This window comes from Dromaius novaehollandiae, chromosome Z (assembly GCF_036370855.1).
Source record: "Dromaius novaehollandiae isolate bDroNov1 chromosome Z, bDroNov1.hap1, whole genome shotgun sequence".
Taxonomy (NCBI): Eukaryota; Metazoa; Chordata; class Aves; order Casuariiformes; family Dromaiidae; genus Dromaius; species Dromaius novaehollandiae.
The window spans coordinates 10,408,423-10,432,349 of NC_088132.1; the positions used below are offsets into that span (position 1 = coordinate 10,408,423).

At 37.3% G+C, this 23,927-nt stretch overlaps 1 protein-coding gene across 3 annotated transcripts in view; it reads left to right on the plus strand.

Annotated features, from left to right (window-relative positions):
• The window catches only part of HOOK3 (hook microtubule tethering protein 3), a 90,378-nt gene that overhangs the window by 38,580 nt on the left and 27,871 nt on the right, over positions 1-23,927 (plus strand). For all 3 annotated transcript variants that reach the window (XM_064501973.1, XM_026098539.2, XM_064501975.1), the window contains 9 exons: positions 1,401-1,468; positions 9,057-9,119; positions 10,549-10,632; positions 11,901-12,064; positions 14,196-14,336; positions 15,284-15,485; positions 19,022-19,132; positions 21,855-21,942; positions 22,571-22,640. In XM_064501973.1, the coding sequence (XP_064358043.1) occupies positions 1,401-1,468; positions 9,057-9,119; positions 10,549-10,632; positions 11,901-12,064; positions 14,196-14,336; positions 15,284-15,485; positions 19,022-19,132; positions 21,855-21,942; positions 22,571-22,640 (991 nt within the window). The remainder of the gene's footprint in view (positions 1-1,400; positions 1,469-9,056; positions 9,120-10,548; positions 10,633-11,900; positions 12,065-14,195; positions 14,337-15,283; positions 15,486-19,021; positions 19,133-21,854; positions 21,943-22,570; positions 22,641-23,927) is intronic.

Below are 23,927 nucleotides of genomic sequence, written 5' to 3' on the forward strand. Positions count from 1 at the left end.
CAAATAGGGACCCATTCAGTTTCTCTGCAGATACAGCAGAGAATGTGGTTAAGCCTTGTTAAGGTAACAGTGCAACTACAAACATTTATTTTTAATGCTTAAGACAGAAAGCATAATAACAAATGGTTATCCTTTCATTTATCGATTTATATATTTTATATGTTTACTGTATTTACATTAAGGTTACATCTAAGATCTGTCTTTCCCTAACTTACCTCATTTCTGTTTCCTATCTGGCAAAATGGCAGCGAGGATTTTGGACCTTTTGTCTTCCTCTTGCAGTGGTACCTTTTAGCTTTTATAGCTAATTTCCCCTTTCCAATTTTCTCAGGTGTCTAAATCATTTTAACCTATCATCCTGAAATTGCTTCTCTTCTTCCCTTAAGCAGGAGGCAGCCTGGCCATCCTCTAAATTAGAATAGAGATGCTTTTCTTCCATGAGTGCATAAATAGCTCTGCTGTATTAACAGAGGCCTCCTGTCCTTTCTGTTTTGTGTAAGAATTCTCTCCCTTCCTTTTGGTGTCTACTTGGCATCCTTCAATGAGAAGTGTATCTTTTCCTGTACTTCTCATACTCTGTCAGTGTGAACATTAAAAGCATACATGGTGGAACCCTCTAGACAGTCAAAGCAGTATGTACTTTGAGTGAGACTTGGCATGTTGTACTTAATCACTTTGAGGTGACTGATCCCCAACATCTTCCTCTTGGGCAAACAACTAAAAGAATACATTTGGCATAAAAAAAAGATCATGATATCCAGTTGGAAACCATGTGATACAGAGCAAGTCATTAATTCCTTGAAATGGTCTAAATGTCAGAATTTGTCATTTTAACCACTACAGAAATAGGAAATAGGTCCTCTCTGCTGTTTTCTTCCTATTTAAAAGGCCTTGAAATCAGAATGTGGTAGAAAGGCAGGGCATGAATCTTAAATTCATGGAAAAGACATCCCATCCTCTGATCATGTGCTTACATGGTCAGAATTGTTTGGGAACAAAGGAAGAAAAGTGTTTGGAGGATAGATATTATTCAGATAATTTCAGAAGTTAATTAAGGTGTGAGATGCAGAAAAAAGTGGGTGGCCATTATACACACCTGTACAGTGTGTATATTTATACACACTGTATACTTTAAACATAAATAAAGTATACACACTGTATAGTTTAAACTTTGTAACAGTTTTTGACTGTTGCAGTGTTCCAATGAGCCTGGATTTATGCCTGAACAGACTTTCTGATAATGTGTTCTTGAGTTTGTTGGGACCTGAATGATGATTATGCATTTCAGTGTCATCTGTAGCACCTGCTCAATTCATAGGAAAGATGTAACTGCTGACCTCTTGTTCTGTGTGACTCTCTCAGGTTTCAACAGTAACATTCCAGAATGCTCTTATTTTCAGAATACATCCAGACCATAATGATGATGGAAGAATCAGTTCAACATGTTGTCATGACAGCCATTCAGGAGGTATGCTGGAGTACCCATACTGTGTAAAAGTTCATCCTTTCAATATTTTACAAAAGCATACTTTTTTCTACTTTGAAAAAAATTTAGTTGGATAAAATAAGGGCCATAGATTTTGCTATTTTAGAATGAAGAGTATCTTCTTATTTTGCCGTAGAAAAACAACTCAATCAAGCTTGTTTTATGTCAAGGAATTCTTGTTGAATGCCCCACTTTTCTTTAAATCTAGAAGAGCTAAACTTCTAGATATTTTTGATACTGGGTTCCCCTTCCTTTATCTTTCCTACCCTGTGGCTCCTAAAGTACACTAAACTGCTTTCATATAAGTAACCAAATACTGTAGAATTTCTTTGAACTTTGCACCTTATAATTGCAGAGCTCCATGAACTCCTAGATTTTGTTATTGGACAAGTGAGAAGAAAGAGAAATGTACAGCAGAACATTGTTTTGTCTTTTTTGGTATAATTAATAGGATAGTTAAGGTATTCCTGCCAGTACTTCGTAGCATGTCAAAAAATGTACTGGAGTGTATTTTGTAAAACTGTTGTCAGTATTAGGAAACTTGATTTGTTCTCGAGACCATGGTGATGGGAAAGACCATTTGGCTGTTGTGCGTTATAGTGGTTAGCCTAGAGAGTTTCTATATGCAATAAGGGATTTCATGGTCTTGTTTAACTGATGGATTGTACTGAAAATACAGATGGTGGCAGATTGGAGAGAAGAAAATTGAAGCACAGTGTTAGTGACCACTATTGCCATCTGAAACCCTTGAGTCTTCTCACTTGAGCACTTCTCCTGTGCTCAAAGTCAGTCTTCACAGATGGAGATGTACTGCAGGCCAGGCTAGTAAGGAAAGTAGGAAATCTAAAATGAAAATGTTGCTGTACTTTCTGACAAGAAAGCATGGCAAGTGTTTCAGAAGAAAATAACACTTCCTAAAGTCTTTTCTAGCAGGGTTTTCCTTTCCAGGCCATCACTGGTAATTCTCTTTTTTCTGAATGTAAACAAGAAAAACTAAATTCCCCATTGAACTCTAGAGCCCTTTTCTGTTATGTCTCTAAACAGAGAAAGAGATGGCGCTGAGCTGTCAAGATCCCTGTTGCCTTTTATTACTTTGACCAGTGCTGCATCCATGCAGTCTTGAATCTTGTTGGCTGAATGTAGTCATTTACAGGAGTAAAATTGCAGATAGAAGAAAATGAGCATTAAAAGAATTCTTATGCTAGATCACCCTCCAGTCAGTGGGTGACTTGCCTAAATTTGGGGATATTTGGGAATCATTTATTTATTTAAAGCATGAGGGTAATATTTTCATGGGTTTTCTCGTATACTGTTTTGTTAAACCCAACTTTCAGCATACCTTATCCGGCACTGTCTTAAAATAAAAAGGCCTCTCTTATTCTCCTTCTGCCAAAAATTTTCTGAATGCTAATTCTAGTCTGATAAGGTAGCCACGTTTTAAGTAGTCCATAATTTTTGGCATTTGATGAGTAGACATGAAACTTGTTTAGTGTTTGTGCCCTTTTTTGGACATAAGGAAGAGAAAATTGGGGAAGAAACCATCAAACAGATTTTGAAGCTATGTGGATTGCAAGGGTTTCCATCCATGGACTGGCACAGATCTGTGTGATTTTAATGCAGCCTTCCAAACTGATAAGAAGTCCAAGGCATTCAGAACCAAATGGGGATGTTCTCAGATGCTTATCCAGTGAAGCCAGAAAGCATACCCAGAAATCAGAGTTTAGATCTTGGGAGTATTTTCAGAGCTGCAGCAGCAGCCTGTCTGTACAGGGTGAAACATCACTGAGTTTAGGGAGTTTGTTTCTCTTCCATGGACTTCTTAGAGCAGCTCTCAGAAATCAAGTGACTTGGATTAAGTAGTGTGTAGGAGACACCAAAACAAAGAGCCTAATAAAATAGCTATATAAGCATATGGGAGAAGTTGATATGTCATCTAATCCAAACATTTCAAATCTTTTGACATGCAGTTACACGTTCTTCAAAATTTGCTCTCTAAAAAGACCTCATTAATCTTTGCTAATGTGTTATGTAATTCATTTTTCTGTTTCAGCAAAGCACGTATAAATATTTTTTGATACTTCTTTGGTTTTCATGTATCATCATACTTATGAAAATATTTTTCAAGCCACAGTTGAACAAGCATCTTTCCTGTTTTCTGCTTTTGCATGAAAAAGCTGTTTTTCAAATGGCAAAATGAGCATTATACATATGAAATTTTATTTGCTAAAGTAACTTCAATTTTCTTGATTTCCTGTGATCCTTTAGCATTTCCTCTATTTATTTAAATATTTGATATAAAACACTAATAATCAAAATATCCCTTACACTTTATAGAGAACATATGAATTTAGTAATCCTTTTCTGACATTTTTTTGGTGCAAATTGATGTTACTATCAGTTAGATTCTTGGATTCTAATCTGCAGATGTCCCTTTCCAAGTGGAAGCTGTGTGCAGGATAGAGGAAGGGCAATAATGATACAACCAGCAAAAGATATGCCAAAAAAAAATATAATGATAAATTATATCATGTATAATATATATTATGTAGCATTCAGTCATATATTTTATTCGTAGTTTATTTTAATATATTACTTGCAATCAATACAATGTATCGTATGATAATATAATATGTGACGAGGTATAATACAGCATGTATTTTTAATTTCATAATTTCCAGATTTTTTTAGTGGCCAAAAAGCTTTCCAGAAAACCTCTTACTACAAAAATGATTCTGTCATTATGTATTTTCTCTTTTTTTTTTTCTGATGTTCTTTGGAAATTTTGCTGTTATTTTCCCAAGTCTTTTACTTAATTAAGTGTTTGGGAGGAAGCTTCTTTATTGTTCGAAGTGGCTTGGGGGGGAATTTTTGCCTTTAGCAGTTTCAAATATCTCTGAATGTGATCACTTAGCAGATATTTTTCCTTTCTCTGTGTAGGTCAAGTTGAGCGTCAGAGTGGTAGAAGTAGTGTCAAAACTTGCTTAGAGTGCATAGCGAGAGAACTTATTTATGTTATTTCCACAAAGCAAAAACTGTTTGATTTCCTGTATTGTGTCCTGACTGTTTAAAGGTTCATCTTGTCTTAAGTAAAAGTAGGTTTCGAATGGACAGAAAATGATAGAAAAATATTTCATTGGGTGTGTCAGCAATACTGGGAGAAGTGGAAAGTCCTGCTGTCTTAAAAGATACAGATTATTTTATATGTAGCCTTGGATCTTTAAAAAAGATGTTTTTAAAAAGGGAAGGAAAAACCCTTCTGTAAACAGAAACGAGAGTTTGATGTAGTTTCAACTGCACTGAAGTGAGCTTGCACACTATGAACAACTGTAGAAGCGTTTCGTATAAAGCAAATATTTTGAACTTATAAGCACATTGAGTAAGTGGTGCCAGCTGCATTAGAAAAATCATGCTACACATTTATAGAAAAGAAAAAAGTTCATACTTCAGGTTAGTCATGCATGCAGATTTTGTCATGGTCTGATTCCCCCCCCCCCATCTCTATGTATCCATGACAATACAAATTATTGACATTCACAAGCAAGGCAGTTTAAAATATAAAGTTTTTAATAATATAAAACTAGCAGATCTACAGGTATTTTGTAAAGCTTCTTGCCAAAGCTGTGAACATGCAAATGTATAGATACAAAGGATTAACATGAGCAGAATAGGGAATGACAACTGCTTCTGATAAAACCAGACTAAGAATGAAAAAAAATCCTACTGCCTAGGTTATTGTGTCTTTTAAAATCCAGAATGAGTTCTTCACAACGGAATAAGCTTATTGGATTTTTAAATGACATTTTGATTATTCAAACACATATTTATGCCATTTTAAAGTCTTCATTCTAAACATGCACAATAAACCAGCATAAGAAGGGAAAAGTATGTGTTAATTGCTTGCTTTTTCTCACTGTTGGAAGCTCTTAAGCAGACTTCCTTTACTATAGAGACATAATGTCAATTGCTGGATATTGAATGCACTTTTTCATTCCCCTCCCTCTTTTTTTTTTTTTTTTGGTAACCAATTCATTTGAAGAATATTTGCACATCACTGTTCATTAAAGGTGCAGCTGAAAATAGATGATAACACTTTATTTGAGCCAAATTATGAGTTCAAAGCTGAAAGCTATTCCAGTGCTGCAAAACTGTGAGGGCAGATCTTTATGCCCACCTGTAGTTTGCTTTTGGAGTAAGGAAGCTTGCAGCTGTGGAGGGAGAATGAGAAGACCACTTCCTTCTGCTTTTATTCTCAAGGTCAGTCAGTTCTAGTACTTAAAATGAATGAGCTAATGGTTGCCTCTCCACGCCTGAAATACTGATGTTGGCCAACACCTCCCAAGATCCTCTGGTCTAATATCAGACTTGCAAGTTGGTTGTGAAGCACTGATCATTGACAGTTATGAAGAACTACAGAATTATTTCAGGAGTCTGAGTGAATATGAACTTGCAAATGAAGATACACAACAGAACACACTAAGGAGATTTGCTTTAAAACATAATAACAGACTACTAATATGTCAGATTAGAAATAGATAATTCAGAAAGGGATAGCATGACTTCAGACAGCTAATTACTGACACGAGCATTTTGGAGTTCTGAACTACAGTGCTATCAGAGCATGCTGATTGACTAGAAAAAATATGGGGCAGTCTGTACCTTCTCCCTTAGATGTATGGAAGGTGTATTTTGTGCAGATATGTATATCTGTGTGGAATCTTAAAATAAAGTATTCATTAAAGCAATTCTTGAATTTTAAAGGAAGTCTTTTAGAAGTCAAGTTAATTTGGATATGCAGGTGGAATTGTAGCATTCTAGCTGAGCTGTTTAGGAGGAAGCATCCTCTTTTAAAAGGAGAGAAATTGGGAAGAGTCAAACTAGAAGCAGAGCACTAGTGGGACATTCACTTATACTGGAGAGGGCAATGGTATATGTGTGGGGAGATGTGCAGAAAAAGATGGAGGAGCTCCCTCTTCACCCTGATAACTCTCTTCACCCCCATACCCTCCCGCTTCTTAATGTAAGTTTATTGTTAACTGCTGATCAGAAGTCTCATTCCACTGTCATTTGTGAGTAATCTGGCAATCTTATGCCTTGTCTGGTTCCCTTTGCTGGAATCCCGCAGCTACACCAACCCTTAGATCTCTGCTTAGCGTTCCCACCATATTAAGGACCAGAAGATTGCAGCAGGCTTCCTGCCTTTCCGTTGTTGCACTGAGTCCATCACCTGCACACATTTCTGTGGCTCTTGCCCTTAGTGCCCCATGAACACTTACCATGAGATTTTTGTGTTCCATATTCGTGATCCACCCCACCCATTGCCATCCACAGTTCAGTGTCCTACTGTTCATGATCCACCCACACCTCTGCACCCTGAGTCTTCCTTGCCTGATCCTTCACCCAGTGTCTTCTTCTCTTCCTCATTCCTGCTGAGGGTTCTCAAGTATAGGAAGGTTTGGGATTGGTGACAAAAGCCACTGAAGAATAAAGGGATTGTATTATTGGTCGTGGCTTGTTTCCTTTGTAGTAATCCACAGAAAGCGGCAACACCACAGTGGCCTCTAGTGGGTTGTATAGCCCCTTGCGTTACTCCTACTTAATTCTTGGGCAGGGCTCTTAAACTAGGTTTCTGAAGAGGAAGTTGTACTAGGAGTAGAAAGAGGATGGTGATTGTCAAGGCCGTGTTATTGTCCCTTGGCGGCTGCATGCAGCCTGAGTCCTGCAAGTGAGAGAGTACTGTCGTAAAGAGTAGTATTTAAATAGTGTCTGGAGTGGTGAGGGAAATGTTTTTGTGAGTAATGTTGCAGGGCATGGAACAGGGAGAAGAATTCAGCATTTAGTTAATCTTGCCATCCCTATTAGTCATCTGGAAAAGGATTTTAACAAAAGACAGTGAAATGGATCAATTAAAAATGATATAAACATCACTGAGCAGAGAGGGACTGGAAATTCTTATTTTGGATAGCAAAATGATACTCAGCTTAGAAAACGTGACCCTAAATTAAATGCAAGTTTCTAGTTCCACTGCATATGGTAAAGAAAGATATGTGACTTCATTTTTCAGGGAGACAGCTATGAGACTAGGGACTTTCTGATTATTCTTCCGAAGGATCTAGGCTTCATGGAATGCGTCATTTCTGAGTAGTCTGTCATCGTAGAGATGCAGACAAAATGGAAGGAATTTAGCAGTTAGCAACAAATATGACCAAGGCCTGAGGGGAGTTTTGAGAAATGATTAGATGAATTTAAATGCATAGGACTCTGCTAGATCCCAATGAAGGAGATGGAGGAAAAGGAGAGAGGTGTAAGTGTATAAATATTTGAATGGTGTAAATGTCAAACACAGAGATTTACTGTTGTATGCAGTGGTTAAAACAGAACGGAGGGGAAGTGAAAGCACTGTGCTATGTATCAGAGCTTTGCCAGTGAAATGTAATGCTAAAACATTGGCTTCTGCAGGGAATAATGGAAACTGTCTCTGGAGAGAGAAACCAGGCTGGACAGGAAGCCTAGGCAACACTGAGGGGAGGAATCGAGCTCTGATTTTGGTTAGGATAGGATTTTTTCCTTCATAACTTTCACGAGTCGTGTCACAGAGAACTCATAAAACGTTTTGTATCTTGCCACTATCACACAAACAGTGAATGTGCTTCCATAAAGCTTCCTTTCGAGTTAGTTGCAACATACTTGTTATTTGGGGGAGTTCTTATTTGTTCTTACCCCTTATCGAGCATTAGCATCACCTTAATATGTTTCCTGGAGGTGGTTGGGAAGAAGTCTTTGGTCTAGGAGTTCTGCTGTATTTGAGCACATTTTTAACTATTTTTCTCTTGATCAGAGTGTGGTTATTGAAAGAAAACTTAGTTTCTTATCAGTTACTTTTTTCTTTCAAAAAGCCTATCAGTCAGTTTGGAGATTATTTTTAGAAAGTCATGGCTTAAGAGCCATGTTTTCCAAACTAAAATCCCAACAACCATTCTTACAGTCAAGCAGATTAGTTGTTATACAAAGCATTGTGATATTTGTTTCAAATACAATCTTTGCAAATATATCTTTTTAATTTACAAGTGACAAACCCAGAGCAGGAGGTTTGATTATCTTTCTGCTTTGCACAGTTATTTGAATTAGCTATGTCCAGAGCTTTACTTGGGGGGAAAAAAAAGCTAGGTGGACTTCCAAGTAATCAAAAAATGAAAAACCACTGGCAGAACAATTTTAGACAGATCTTGACTGATACATTGATAGCTACTACCATTCTAATGCTGCTTCAGTAAAATGCTCTCCAAAGAGAACTGTAGGTTTCATGGTAGTCACTTTTTCTTCTGAAAAAACACATTATCTATGTAAATCTGTTTTTCTTTTAAATTTCTTAAAACACTTTTATAACTTCTGAAGATTTCTTTCTATTCTATTCTTTCTGACTATGTTGCATATAAAAATGAAGTGGAAAATTTTATTGTTGTTAGAACAAATCTCCCAGAGGTTAAAATCAGCTTGGTTTTTCTTTGAAGCTTAGCTTTTAATATACAAATAAATATTTTGCTTTTTCTAATCCAGTGTAATCTAATTGCAGTTGATGAGTAAAGAGTCTCCAGTCTCTGTTGGAAATGATGCTTACGTTGACCTTGATCGTCAGGTATCTAAGACTAGATGTTTCTTTTCCTTTAATTATAGGAAATCAGTGCCCAGTCATTTTGCTTTATTCTTAAGAAGTCTGTCTCTTTCTTTAATCATGGAATAGTTTTGTGGAAAATTCAAATAAGGACTAGAAAATTAAGTTTCAGTGTTTCAAGTCCTTTTGCTTTATAGACTGAGTTTACCCTTTTTGTGTATTTAAAGGAAAGAAGAACTCATTTTGGAAAACAATATTAGCTGTATGGTGATATGGTACAGCAAAATTGAAGACCAGTACAAATCTTTGGATAATGAGAAAGAAGCAAAAGAGAGTTTGTAGTATTGAAACAAAACTTCTTTTGCCATCTCTCATTTCCAAAGTCCATAAAAAGATTTAAATGTGGCTCAAAAATCCTTGAAGCAGTCCTGGGAACTGTCACAATATCTATGAGAAGTTTTGAAAGAGAATCTTTTCCTGATATATTTAGAGAAAATGCAAAACCAATTGTGTTTCTGCTTAGAGAGCTTAACCTGTTGCTAACACTGTCCTACTTCAACAGTCTTCCTAATGCAGTAGAATTATAGTACAGTGGTGTTCCCTGCATTCCTCCATCATGTTGTCTTTGCAGAAGTCTGTAATTGCTGGCAGATAGAATTAATGTTTGTATGTCAGCAATCCCTTGAGAAATAAGACATGGTGATTCTGTTCGGAAAAAGTAGAAGGCCCGTCTAAAATTCATCCTATGTAATAATACATATCTATACCTATCTCTATATAAATATATACATTGCATGTTTTTACAGACCAATTTTCTTGTAACTGTCTTTTTTGTTATCCTAACGGCATTCATATGCAAACTTGAAAGATACACATCTTAAAAAGTCCTTTAAAGAGAAGTATCTGAGTATTTCCAAACTGCTTACAAGTTTTAGCGCCCTTTTCAGAAGGGTAGGCTTCTCCATCACCATGTTAAATGTATTGTGCAGTAAGGGTAGTTCCCAGTGACTAGACAGATTTTACCTTAATTGTCTATTCCCTATATTCCACCTCCCAATCCTGTCTGTATTTGGAAAGTAGATAAAAACTGAAAATATGCACTCTTTGCATCTGTAAAGAAAAGTGGTGTTGACAATTTCTTCAGTGTACAGAGTTGGCAGGTTCTTCACACTGAAGTTTTTCAGGGGTCTTGGACTCTGTTCACAGAATCAGTGTGGTAACTTTAATGTTTTGTGTAAGACCAAATACTACTTTCGGATATTTTTGTTTGTCATGCGAGCTAAAGAATGATCATATTGGCTTATTTATTTTTAAAAACAGAAATGCTTCATTTTTCCAAAAATCCAGTATATTACCTAAATGTATAAACAATTTTATGGTCGTGTAGTTCAGAAATTTTTTTGGACGGTTTACAGAGAATGATGAAACTAAAAATGTTTGTTGTTTATGATAGCTGAAGAAAACTACAGATGAATTAAATGAAGCACTAGCAACAAAAGAAGAAATTGCCCAGAGATGTCATGAGTTAGATATGCAGGTAGGTTATCTGTTGTGCATATTAATACCAAAGTGAGAAAGAAGCATGTTAAGTTTTAGGCAGTGTGGAAACCTACTTTTTAAAAAGGAAGAAGAAAATTGCGCAACAGTTCTGTTGCTTTACTTGTGCTATGAGAGCAAAGTTCATGATCTCTTGTCTTGATGCAACAATGTCAGTATTAAGATGATTCATACTAATCAAACTTCATTCGGGTAGGGAAGAAGTAAACTATATGGCTCAACTCATGAATCAGAAAACTCCTAGAGGTTGTGCTGCTATAACAAGTTCAGTAAGAAGTTACACCCCAATTGGGAGTCACTCCAGCGCATCAGCTGTGAATGGATTTAGATTAAGCTTTACTGCAAACTGTGCATACCTCATCTGGAAGACATGAACAATCTAAACAGGAAGCCCAAAAAGGCAATTTCAGTGAAACTCTGCTTTGGAGTATGATTTGGCCTTATGCCAAGCAGTTCAGCAACTGTTAGAATTAATGAAGCTTTGTGCCTTGATTTGTGCTTAATCGTTGATTTTTTTAGTGTATTTGATGATGCAAGCTTTGACTAAAACATTTCATTCTTTTGAGAAGTTCATATTCCCTCTTTTCGCCTCCTACTTGCATATTAATTCTATAGTATCTAATGATATATGAGTTGATGCTTCAACAGTTCTTTGCGTTGCAGTGTTTTGGGTTCCCTGCACCACTGCCTGTTTCCCCAAAACTGGCAGAAACTGAATCATCTTTGGGATTTGTGTACCTGTTCCAGGTCTCTGTGGCAGCTGGCCACTGGTTTAAAAAAAAGAATTTCTAGGAAGGGCACAACCATGACTTGGATGTCCAGACTTGGACATTCTCTGTGATTGATAAGCACTGTTTCTTCTGAAAATCATGTTAAAAAGCTTTACTGTAGGGTGCTTTGTTTTTTGGAAAGAATGCAGACTCTAATATGATGAAGTCATTTTCTGTGATAACTAAGACTTTTCCTTTAGCTGCTTTTGAGAAATACAGTTAAGATTTACATTTTCTGTATGGTATATCCTGCCCTTAATGTTGTAATGCATTGGTTACATCACATAGCAGTTGGATACCTATTAATTGTGCAGTTTCTTCTTGGTGAAATGTGAGTATTGGAACCTATATGCTCCCATTTGTGGGTTGTGCTGTATGTTTCCATTTTTGGGTTGTGCTAATATGTTGTTACACTCACAAAAGAGCTGCTCTTTATAGCTGATAGCTCTATTATTCCAATGTGCTTTTGTTACAACAGGTTGCAGCCCTTCAGGAGGAGAAGAGCAGTTTACTTGCCGAGAACCAGATCCTGATGGAACGTCTGAACCAGTCTGATTCCATTGAAGATCCCAACAGCCCCGCAGGCCGTAGGCACTTGCAGCTGCAGACCCAATTAGAACAACTCCAAGAGGAAACATTCAGGTAGAAGAGCCACAACTGGGCAGATTGTTTGTAGTTGGCAGTACACATGACTTGTATACTTCTGGTTCTCCTGGCAGATATGCTAACTTTTTGTAGTGGGTGGTATAACCACAAGAGTGAAGCTTTTATAGTGAAGTGAATGTGATGATTTACCTGTATACAAGCTCCAACTTCAAAAAATGTGTAGTATCTTAATGTTGAAATGCTGTATATACATCCCCCCTCTGTCCTGGCAAGTTGCTTCGAACTGTTTGTGTGCAGTCACTTCAGCCATTTTTTAAAAATCAGTGAGGATGAAAAGAAGCATGCTTTTCTCTTTATAAATTGTTCTGATTTGTATTTTTTAGGCGTAGGGAGTCCTAGCTGAAAGTTTGCTATGGGCAGTACTGCAGATGCTATTTTTAATATGTGTGTGTCCTCCTCTAAGTTTAAAAAAAAGATGTTTCACATCTGAAAGATAAACATTTTCTGCAAGTGAGTTCTTTTTCACCATCGCTTTCTGCCTGCTTAAGTCATAGGGCTGCTGAAAAAAGCTGGTCCCCCTCGCCATCATCTTTTCATTCTTGCTCCTGTACTTTTCATCCTTCTTTGTGGCTGTGACACTATGGTATCTTGCTACATTTCTGCTTTTTCTTCTTTTTCTGTCCTCTTCCCATTGCCCTTTTCCAATTTTTATGTCAACTGTCATATAACTTGCTCTTTCCTTTTGTACCTGTGTTTTACCATTTTTCCACTCCCTTATGCCAAGCCTCCTTCCTCTGTGACACACATTCTCCTTTCAGTTTCCTGAAAAAGGTTCAGTGTTTCTCTTGCACACCAGCTAATGTCTGTTGTCCTTCTTTATATACATCTACACTGTAAAGAAATAGTCATGTTTCTGTAGCTTACCCTTTTAACTCTTCTTAGTCATCTCTATTTTCTGGAACAATGCCTACTCCATTCTTCATACAACTTTGTATTGAACAGATTTTCTTCACCCCTTCAATTTCTGCACTGCCTGTTACTGTAGTTCCAGGCTCTGGAGTTTTCTCTAACTCCTCCTCACCTATATGTGAGATCTCTGTCCTTTAATTCTCCTTTGTCTTTTCTCTACATTCTTAATGTATGATATCTAATGACAATTTGCCTGTGTTGTTTTTTCTCCAGCTCTGTTAGGCCGGACAGGAAGTACATACGACTCCAATGATGTGCAGTGTTGTACAGCAGTTGTTTTTTCAGTCTTCCCTCTTTGTATCCTTCAGCAGTTCTGGTGTACCAAGATCAAAAATTTTGCTGTATTTGGTTTAAATATCATATTGATGGCTTCTTGTCTCTATTCTTGTAAATTCTTATTAGAGTCCTTAAACTAAGTTACAGTACTTTTCTTATTGACTATATCTCCTTTTTAAGATGTCTTTATTTTAGTTTCAGATCAAAATCACAATGACGCTTCCCATTGCCAGCTTATGTCCTTTTCCATTCATTCAAAACTTTATGTTGAAGTTTCTCTTAGTTATCCCCTTTGCTCACTGCTGGGTTAATACAGCTTTCCCTATGTAAATTTAAAAGAATTCTTCATTGCAGAAACCTTGGTCTGCATTTTTAATATGCTAATCAAAATGCAGATAACAATGAATGTCTTGGTTCTTCAGAGGTGCTGGATAGGCACAGGTTCTCAAAAGAAAAAAAAAAAGGCAGAGCTCTACATCATTTAGAACAGGTGTAGGAGAGTTGGACAGCTGAACAAAACCATAAGATGAAGATTTCATGTTCAAACTTCATATGCCCCAAGACAAAAAAGGGTGAAATCTTCTGCTGGAGCAGGCATCTGTGAAAAATAACTACCACAAAAAAGCTAGGATTTGTCATTCCATTAAAATTGACAGCACACATTTCTGTGTGATATTCCAAGGCAGAAACGTTGACATCAAATTGGAAGCATCAAAAAAAATATATGTTTCTACATATCTGAATAAGCCAAACACTTGGGAGCAAAGTTCCAGTCTCTGTGTTGTTGCACACTGGGCTGCTGTTTTCTTTTTTACTATGCATCATAAAGCTGTTTCCAGTATTCTTGGAGAAGGTGATGATGAAGAAAGATGTCAGTGGCTCAAGTTGGAAAATTACTTTCTGTTTTACTTCATTTTTACAGATTAGAAGCTGCCAAAGATGACTATCGAATACGCTGTGAAGAACTAGAAAAGGAAATTGCTGAATTGAGACAACAGACAGAAGAGCTTACTGCTTTGGCAGAGGAGGCTCAGTCCTTGAAGGATGAGATAGATGTACTCAGGTAAACTGTGTTCCACTAACCATTTTTTAATTGTATTAACTTTTAATCCATATGGTTCATATAATTAGTCTTCATTAACTTTTGTTAAAGTAATTTTAATATAAAAATTTCTAAGCAAACACTAAAATGTACTGTTGCCATCAAAATGACAGTTACAGTCATGTTCAAGTCATCCAACCTCAGAGCGGTAAGCACAAAAAAGACACACTCTCTCTAGTGTCACACTTCCAGGTGTGGCTGCGGGGATTCTTTCTTCCTTAGCTTATAGGTTTTTGGATTTTTATTACTTTTCTCTGAAAGTTTTCCAAACAGAGGATTTTTTCTAATGATGCATGCTTTAATCAAATTGAATAGTTTAGGAGTTGGATATAATTTAAAACAATGCATGATGGATTGAGAGAACTTTGCCTGACTATATTATAAACTGAACCCTGTGTTACCTTTTTGTTAAAAGGCATCAGGCTCCAAAACTGTTACAATACTTCTGTGTGGCCAAGTATAATCTGTCCAGGAGATGGATAACTGTGATTTTTATCCTGATTATCTTTAAAACAAAGTGAAGAGCAGAAAATGTCTTTTTTTACCCTGGTAAAATGTAAGATTCTGAGGATGGATTGAGAGTTGGAAGAAAATGGATGGGAGAGAAGGGGGTTTATCTATTATTGTAAGTTAATATTGGAAACAGAAAAGAAGGATGTATTAGGAGGAATGATACTGTCTAGAAGTATTTCCAACAGCAGCACTTTGAGTTGACAAATGGTGATGAGAGGGAGCAAACAACTTCAGCCAAGACATCTAGTAATGTGATGATATGATTGTTTTCTTGTCCTCCCTTTGATTTCTGACAATGTCTTTTTCATTAAGTCATAGTATGGAGGAAGCTTCGGGGTGTATGGGTTTTTTTTTAGTTTTCCAAGTACAAGTTTGATACAAATCTGTCCCTCCAGGCATTCTTCTGATAAAGTGGCCAAGTTAGAAAGTCAGGTAGAATCATACAAAAAGAAATTGGAAGACCTGGGTGATTTGCGACGGCAAGTGAAACTCTTAGAAGAGAAGAATACAATGTACATGCAAAATACTGTGAGTCTGGAAGAGGAACTAAGGAAGGCCAATGCAGCACGTGGTCAGCTGGAGACATACAAAAGACAGGTGAGAACAGACATCGTCAATGCAACAGCTGTCTGTATTGCTCAACGTTTTTTCTTCACAGCATCACTAACACCTCAAAGTAAATACAAAATGAACAGCTCCTTTTGTTGGGAGATTTGCGTGTTTTGTAGGTACTTCTTTTCTATTCCTTTCCCACATTATTACAAAAGTTTACTTTACTTTGCCAGTAAGCAGTATTTCTTACTTTTCAAAAATTAGCAGATTTTAAGTTGTTTTTCTTAAATTATTCCTAATTCATGTTCAGTAGTGGAGCTTGATTTAGAACCTCTTCTTTCAGAAAAAGCATCCATGCTTCACTTAAAAATTTCCAGCAGTAGGGGATCTACCATAGCCAAGGTAAGTTATTCCAGTAGTTCAGTAACTTCTTTCTTTTTTTTTCTCTTTTTTTTTTAAGGTTGTAATTTATCTAATATGTCTGAATTTGTCCAACTATGCCCAGAAGATAAAAAGAGGGGAGGATGCTTATCATTTTTTTTTCATTTATGTGCACCCAGAAGAATACCAAATGCATCACCAGCATGCTCTGGAGTGAAGGGCATGTGTTTATTTTCCTGCTTATCCAAGAATAATTTAATCATATTCCAATAAAGGTGGAAGACATTCTTATCTCCTCTCTGCTTCTACACTACACTGACATGACATCATTGTGGAATTCTTGTTACAAGGCCAGCTCGAGCCTGTTTTATTAATGTAAACAGTGCCCACTCTGTAGCCTGCTTTTCATAACCTTGAATGGTCCTGCTACCAGTGTCCCCATATGTCTGCTTACAGCAGAGTCAGGATACAAAAGCAAGAAGCAACACTTCAAGCCTTGGAGGAATGTGTATCCCTTAAACTTGAGAGCCATTTACCTGCATGTGGTGATCTTAGCAACTAGGGCAGTTAGTTTCAGCCTCCCTGGGCTAATTTGTGAGTACAGTCCAAATGACTTCACACCCCCAGGGTGGGGGGAACACCCTGGACAAGAAAAAGGCTAAAATAATCAAAGGGAAAAGAGTAAACATAGGAGGCAGTGGCCTTTCACACACTGGTAGTATCATGTTTGCTTGTAACAAATTTCTCTCCTTTAAACAGCAGGGCATGTGTTATAGCTGTAAAACCTTGACATCTGCATCCAGTTATTCTTATTTCACCAATGATAAGAATTTTGGAAAGGGAAGCCCCTTTATTTGTGCTTTGGCTGCCCAGCTGCAAAGTACTCCTCCTTTTCTTCCTCATTCCATGGATTTTATGGATGAGACTTCACATCAAGGGAATGGTTGATAGGTGCAAATGGTTATGAAAACCATACTACTGGCTGAGACTGGAATAAACATCAGGTGTCTCACCTGGCAGATGCACATTTCGCTCACCTAACTACACTGCCTGAGGATGAACACAGTCAGTTTGCCTTAGGGTCTGTAAGGCTGGGCTCGTTCTGAGGGCTGCATGCAAGTGAGGACAGTGTGAATATGAAATGTCACAAAATTAGTTTCTGAGACTCCTAACTTTGAGTAGTGTGGTAAGAACTAAGCCAGGCATAACGATGGTGATGCTATACCGCTGAGCAGTAGTGTGCCCTGTTAGTGAAATCTGTCGTGCTTGGTATGTGGAGAATCCAGCCCCAGTGATGACAATGTAATCAGATGGGTTACTTCTTTGGCTTAGATCCTCTGTGCTCTGCTGATGAAAGTACTTGGTTCAAACTGCTCTAGTGACCTGTGAGGAAATTCCTGTATTTGTCCCATGCAGCAGTTTCTGTGGGATCAGGGTAGCAGTTGTTGATTGTACTAAGAGATATAATAGCATTTATTTAAGATTTTTTTATTCAATTTTCTGAAAATAAGTATAAGTATTTTCTTAGAAAACTGTTGTTACAACTTGAAGAATTGAAGTGTGAAGATTCCAGGATTGGTTTTGTGTAATCTTAATTCAGCCCCTTTGTGCCTGTGCGTTCTGATTTTTTTTTTTTTTTTTACAGTATGTCCTATTTTTCTTTCCCACAAGATCCCTGCTTTAATCATTCACGTCAGATATTGCTCAGTAAATGTGATGGCTGTTCATTATTTCTTTTTTTTTTCTGCATGAATATGTAGCTTTATATCTTCGTATGCACTGCCCAGATTCTGACTCAAGGCTGTTTATTTCCTCCTGCTATTTTCTATGTACCATTATCATACCCTGAGTGATTACAAACATTAATGCATTTGTTGCTGTGTGAAGTGGGATTATACCCATTTTACAAGTGAGGGGCACAGTCACAGGTAAAAGCCTGCATTTTTGTATGTCTGGTTATTCTGCAAGCCCCGGTGAAGGGTGTCATATCGGAGAAGGTGAATATTTTCAGATCTAACATTTGGGTTATTCTTCTGATAATTTCAGAAATGGTAGGCTCCCTCTGTGCCTCTTCCCCTCCCCCCCCCCCCCTTCCCACACCCAGCCTTTAATTTAAGAACAAGAGCAGCAAAGGCCTTCATTGTAAGACTAAAACCATGCAGGATTTCAGACCTGGCAGTTATTTTGCTGTAGCTATATGTATTGAAAATGAAAGAATATTGGAACATGCTTGTCAGTCTCAGTGTAGGTATGGCAACTGCTTTGCTTCTCCATTTAATTTAATCAGTTCCTCTGTAATCCAAAATGAAGCCATGAAAAAGCCTTCTTGTGTATTACTGCAGAAGAAGCTGAATGTCTTTAGCTAAGTCTTCTTTCAGCTTACATGTTTGCAGTCAGTCTTTGGTCAATTTACTCACTTCCATGCTCTCTGCATTACGAGCATTACTAATGTTCTGGGACTGAGCCTTTGCAAGTAAAGTCTGAGAGGTTTGAAAAGGTGAGACTTTTCTGATTAGCCTGATCACTCACTGATCATTCACTGAGCATTTCTGGTAGCCTTTCAGATTTCTCCTCTTCTAAGTTTAAAAGCTCTTTGCTAATCTAGAGCTTGAAAGTACGTATGAGACTGTTAGCCATGTATTTCCTTTTAAAGTGAAGAAAACAGATTATGAGCCTATGGCTGAATCCTTAAATTAGGATATTAAAAAATAATGAAGAAAATTTCAACTCAAGAAAAATTACCTGATCACATGAACTGGTGGTTGAATTCTGAGTGAGGCTTGTGAAACTGAGATGACAAAAGGCATAGAACATTTGATTTCTTCAGAGACTTTTCTTTTTCCTAGGATTTTTAGAAAGCAGGAGGATTGTTCTACTTTTCCTTAGCTCTTTGGTCTGTAGAATTATACACCTTTCTCTGTAGACCATGCTTGGATTTAATTTTTTTTTTTTTTTTAGATACACTAAAAATACATTATTGTTTTTGCTTCTTTTATTTGTAGTAAGACCTAATATTTAAATACTATTGTGGCTGGAACAAAAAAAACAACTGATGAAAGCAGTTTTTAGTATGTCCTATAGGTAATTATTTCATTTGTTTTAAACATGTCTCGTGGTGCATGGTAACTGACTTTTTTGTCTTGAATACTTTGTTTTAACATTAATATTTGCAGACAAATTATTGATTCTTGTTCTCGCAGGCAGTTGAACTACAAAACAGATTATCTGAAGAATCCAAGAAAGCTGATAAATTAGATTATGAATGCAAACGGCTGAAAGAAAAAGTAGACAGCCTGCAAAAAGAAAAAGATGTAAGTGTCAAGATGTTTTGTTTGGTAGTAGTAAAAACAACTTTGTGTCCTTTATTACACAGAAATGTGGTAATCAAAATTAGTCTTTTACAGCAAGCTTTCTAAATTGGGAAGTCTTTTTTCACTTAAAATTTTCTAATGTTTGTTTTCAAAATCTTTTTTAAGCCTAAGGACAGTACAGCAGAGAATAAAGGTGACTGTACGAAAACATGTGCGACACATTTTTAAAAGGAAAAGCCTTAATATGTAGCATCTGAAATTGTTTCTTGGCCATTCACCATGAGAAGGTTAATAAATGCCAAGGATGATTTTGATGTATTCTGAAAAACTATTCAAAGTAGGGTTTTCACAGTATTGTCCTAGAACTAAACTCAAGTCTTTTTTCCAAAGTTACGCTCTATGAAGTATCACACGCATGTCTCTCTTCATGGTCTCATGACTACTGTAGCAAGAGGTTTAGGAATCTTGTAGAATGACACATCTTCTATGGCAATCTTGCCTTCTTTTATGACAGCTCCTCAGTGATCTATCTAACACACCTAGCACTTTCAGTTTTTGCTAGTTTCACTAGCAATTTCTCAGACTTATTTGAGCTATAAGTTTATCTGTCCATCAGACAGAATCCTTGTAGGCATTTCCCTGAACATATCTTCCTGTCCAGTCTTTTCTAGCTCTTGCACTTAGATAGCATTTGAACTGAAAATTCTTGGTTTTATTCTGTTCATCAGTCTTTGATTTCCACTTTTTATTAAATTTATTAGCTACTATGGACACCTGTGCTTGACATCCCTTCCTTCTCCCCTTCAGTTCAGACTGGAATGTTCATAGTAGTTTTGTTCTTCATATTGTGCTTTGGTTTTCTTTCCTGCTCTTTATTTAAAGTTTGTTTCTCCAGTTTGTTTGACAATGATAAGATTGTGTTTGTGGCTTACCTGTTGCTTGGTGGACCATTTCATCTTGCACAAAGGATCTGAATTGCAGGCCATTGTAGCTATAGGATTCTGTTTTGCCAGCTGGCAAGTAGTGTGTTTTTTGTGGCAGAAGTTGTTTTCAATACATCCTTTTGAATGGTTAGGCTCTTGTGAGGTTAAATTATAGCTGAAGGAGTCTCTCAGCATTTGGTTTAGTGATTCTCCACCTATGTTTCCTATTCTTTCTGTTCCCGTATTGACATATTCTAATGTATTATTAACATTGCTTATCAGAGGTTGAAAGTTTACATAGTGGTATCATGTGAAATATATTTTGACGGCATGTATTGAAGCCATTTTTGTCCTTGTCTTTACGTTTTGGCAAAGTGTGGTGGCATGTGTCTGATATCTTAAGCTATCTGGTTTGGAGTTCTCCTTTTATGGTGTGTTGACTGATAAATACTAACACAATTGGATGAGTTGACTTTTTATGCAGTGTCTGAAAGAAGCCCTACAGCTTCCTCTGTTCTTTGAAATGTTCTGGCCTTTGAGTAATCAACTTGTTTTCTGACAGATAGTATCAGATTCTAGGATCCTCGCTTTCAGCAGCTGAATTTATGAGCACTCCTGCTGGGTGGCTCTTTGTATTGCAGTGGTGAAACCAGTTTTGTGATCTGTGGGGTTTGTGAAATGGCTTTCTGTGCAGACAAGAATGCCCACTTTATCCTGGTTGTTCCAACAGTTAAACCAGAGTCCAACTTAAAGGATTCAGAAATACAAGAGAAGCTTCTGTCCCAACTCACCAAGATATTCTTTGCCAAAGTGATCCCAAGTCCTGGATTCATTTGAGCTGGCGTATGTCTGAATCAAACTGTTCACAAGATCAGATGCAAGGAGGCATCAGCCAACACAACTCTGTACCTACACAGAGCTGAGGTCTGTCCTAGACCTTTTAGTGACATTGGACACATCCCGATTTTTGGAGCAAACTACAGCTTGACTCTTAAGTTGTCATACTCTCCTCTCATATTTGAGTCTTGGGAACCTTTTGAACTACTACCTCAATGCTACCTGTAGTTTCTCATATTTTACCAAAAGGGAACTTCTGCCAGATAGGAGCATATGGGCCTGACACTACTGAAGAGCACATCTGTCTGGCTTCCAGGATGGTCCAATACTGTTCTTCAATTCTCTTTGGACTGAGTCCAAGCAACTGATTTTCTTCCATATCTGCGCTGCTTACGAATGGAAAGGCCGGTTGACACACATCAGCAAGGGAAGGGGGAACTACTGCTTAGACCTGCACTGTTGAAAGAGAGACAAAGTAAAGTTAATGCAATTTGTTTGTTCTGCTGACTGTGCACCTCCTTGCCTTCCTCTGGGCTGAATCTTGGTTTCTTGAGGAGGGAAAAGTAGTCTGTAGTCTCTTGTCTCACTCCCCTTTCCCTTGGAACCAAACACTTGTGAGGGAAAAAGGAGAATGGCTGACCGCTCAGTCCTTGTGGATGCCATTTATTACCTGGCACCAGCACTCTGTATCACTAATATCTAGATTTTCTAAGCCTGTAGCCTGGTATCTTTATCCACAAAAGCATAATATGGAGCAGCCACTCTTCTGGAAGAACCACTGTTCCTGTGGAATATTTGATCTTTATTCTATTATGGAATAGGCTCAGATGCCTTGATTTGAAAATCATCTCCTGAGCTCCATATAAACTCCTCCTAAGTGCTGATGTGCCTTTTGGCAACCTGCCTAGTTTTAAGGATTTGTAGTGCCAAGACTAATGCTAATTCTCTTTCTAATTATTCAGAGGTTAAGAACAGAAAGAGATTCTTTGAAAGAAACTATTGAAGAACTCAGATGTGTGCAAGCACAGGAAGGTCAACTCACCACTTCAGGTAAAGGACAAATAAGGAGGTTAAATCCATCTTTTCTAAAGTTCACAGAGGTCTTCTGGTGCGCATTTGATATGCCTTTGTTGAAAGGAGAATAAATTCAAACTCCTCTAAGCTCAGCTTGCAGAACTGTTTCTGCTTATTCATAACTTTAAAGTGTTCTCAAATGCTTGCAAAGTTTCTGATGAACTGAAATTTGTCATGTTTAGGCTCCTCTCCAATTGGATATTTTCAGAACATGTTTCTGAATTTGATTTCTGTGTGGTCATGTTCAGCCTCTCTCCAGAGAAAATTATAACACTTTTCTAATGTGTACATGCTGTTTCATATATTACAATTTATTTCCATGTATTATGTGGAAACAGCTTTGTAGTTTTTAGATAAACTAATTATTAGAAAAACACCACAAAATTATTTCTCCAGAGTGGATGAAGGTAGAAATAGTGATTGTTTTCCAAATAAAGTGATGCTTGTCTTTCCTTCTTGTCATAGCTTGACTTTGAGTCATTTCACATTTATTTAAGAACATTACTCTAAAAGTGCAAACTTGTAGAACAAAGTTATTTCTATTCTCTTAAAATAAAGTTACTAGTTTTCTTGCTAAAATTCTCTTTTTCTTTTCCTGACCCAGGTTTGATGTCCCTAGGCAGTCAGGAGCCTTCAGACAGTTTAGCAGCAGAAATTGTTACTCCTGAAATCAAGTAAGCTGAGGCATGCTTTGTTTTGCCTGACATTTAGAGTGTATCCCTAAATAACTACCTTCATCTTTTTTCCAGCATTAGAAAATTTCTACAATTAATGTTTGTTTTCTCTGCTTTTGGATTTCTATACAACAGCACCCCTCATGCAAATGACAAAATGCACTTGATCTGTCCTGAATTTTCTATTGTGCTACAGAAGAAGTAGAAACAAAAACACCCTCACTCTCAAATCATGTTTCTTTTCCTGCATAGAATTCATATAGCTGCAACTTACATGTGTATTAACAGACAAAAATGTATGTAACGGTGGTGTTGTACGAGTTAAAAAACCTAAAATTGTCAAAGTGAAGAGGAGATTTATATTCCGTGTATTTTATGGCATGAAAACAGGCATATACTATTAAAAAGGAGAACACCACTATAACTTGAAATAAAGTCATTAAAGGACAGCAACATCTTAGAAATCTGCTAGCTCTTTAGGAGATTTTTTTTTTCCTCAGTAAATATTGATGCAGTTATTTCAGCATTTGCAAAGTTTAATTTAGGGTCAAAACTTGTCCTTTTTAACTAGTAAAAGGATATCTCTCTAGAAAGCTAATAATAGGAAAGAACTGTATTGCTGCACCCTGCTACAAGACCCATTCCTTTCAGTTTTGTTCTGGAGCAGCAGAGGAAAAGAGTGATATTTTGAGGCAGTATTGGTAAGGTATGGGGTAACTGCATAAGCCTTCCACATGATTTGCAAGAGAGAGAACAGGACCCTAAATGCCTTAAATACTTAAGTGAGGCCTTGTAGATTTTACTATCTCTTCATCTTTAGGAGCTGAAGATGGGTTTTAGACAAGCGTACATTCATGCAGACTGTTCGGAGCTGCTAAGCTTGTCCTCCTTGCCTGCTTCATAGACATGGACAGTAGCAGTGGCTGCTGTGAGGCTGATGCTTCCTGATCTGGACATCTGGGCTGCTGCTTCTGCTGATGAAGCAGGAAGGCTGCAGGAGGCACCTTACCCATAGGAACAGCTGCTGCTGGTGGTCTCCTGTCATCTCTGTGATGACAGAGCTTAGGTCTTTGAGCTAACTAGATTGGCAAAAGCAAAATGTGCGTATTCGAAGAGGATTTTCTGCTCAACTGACTTTCTCCATCCTATAGAGAAAACTGAAGACTCACTGTGAGAGTTTCAAGAGGCAGATTCACTCTGTGAGCTGTCAGTTAGACTTGGGTCTAAATATACAAGTTAAGTGACATGAGGAGAAACAGACCAACAGAAGGGAAGTGACTTGCCCAA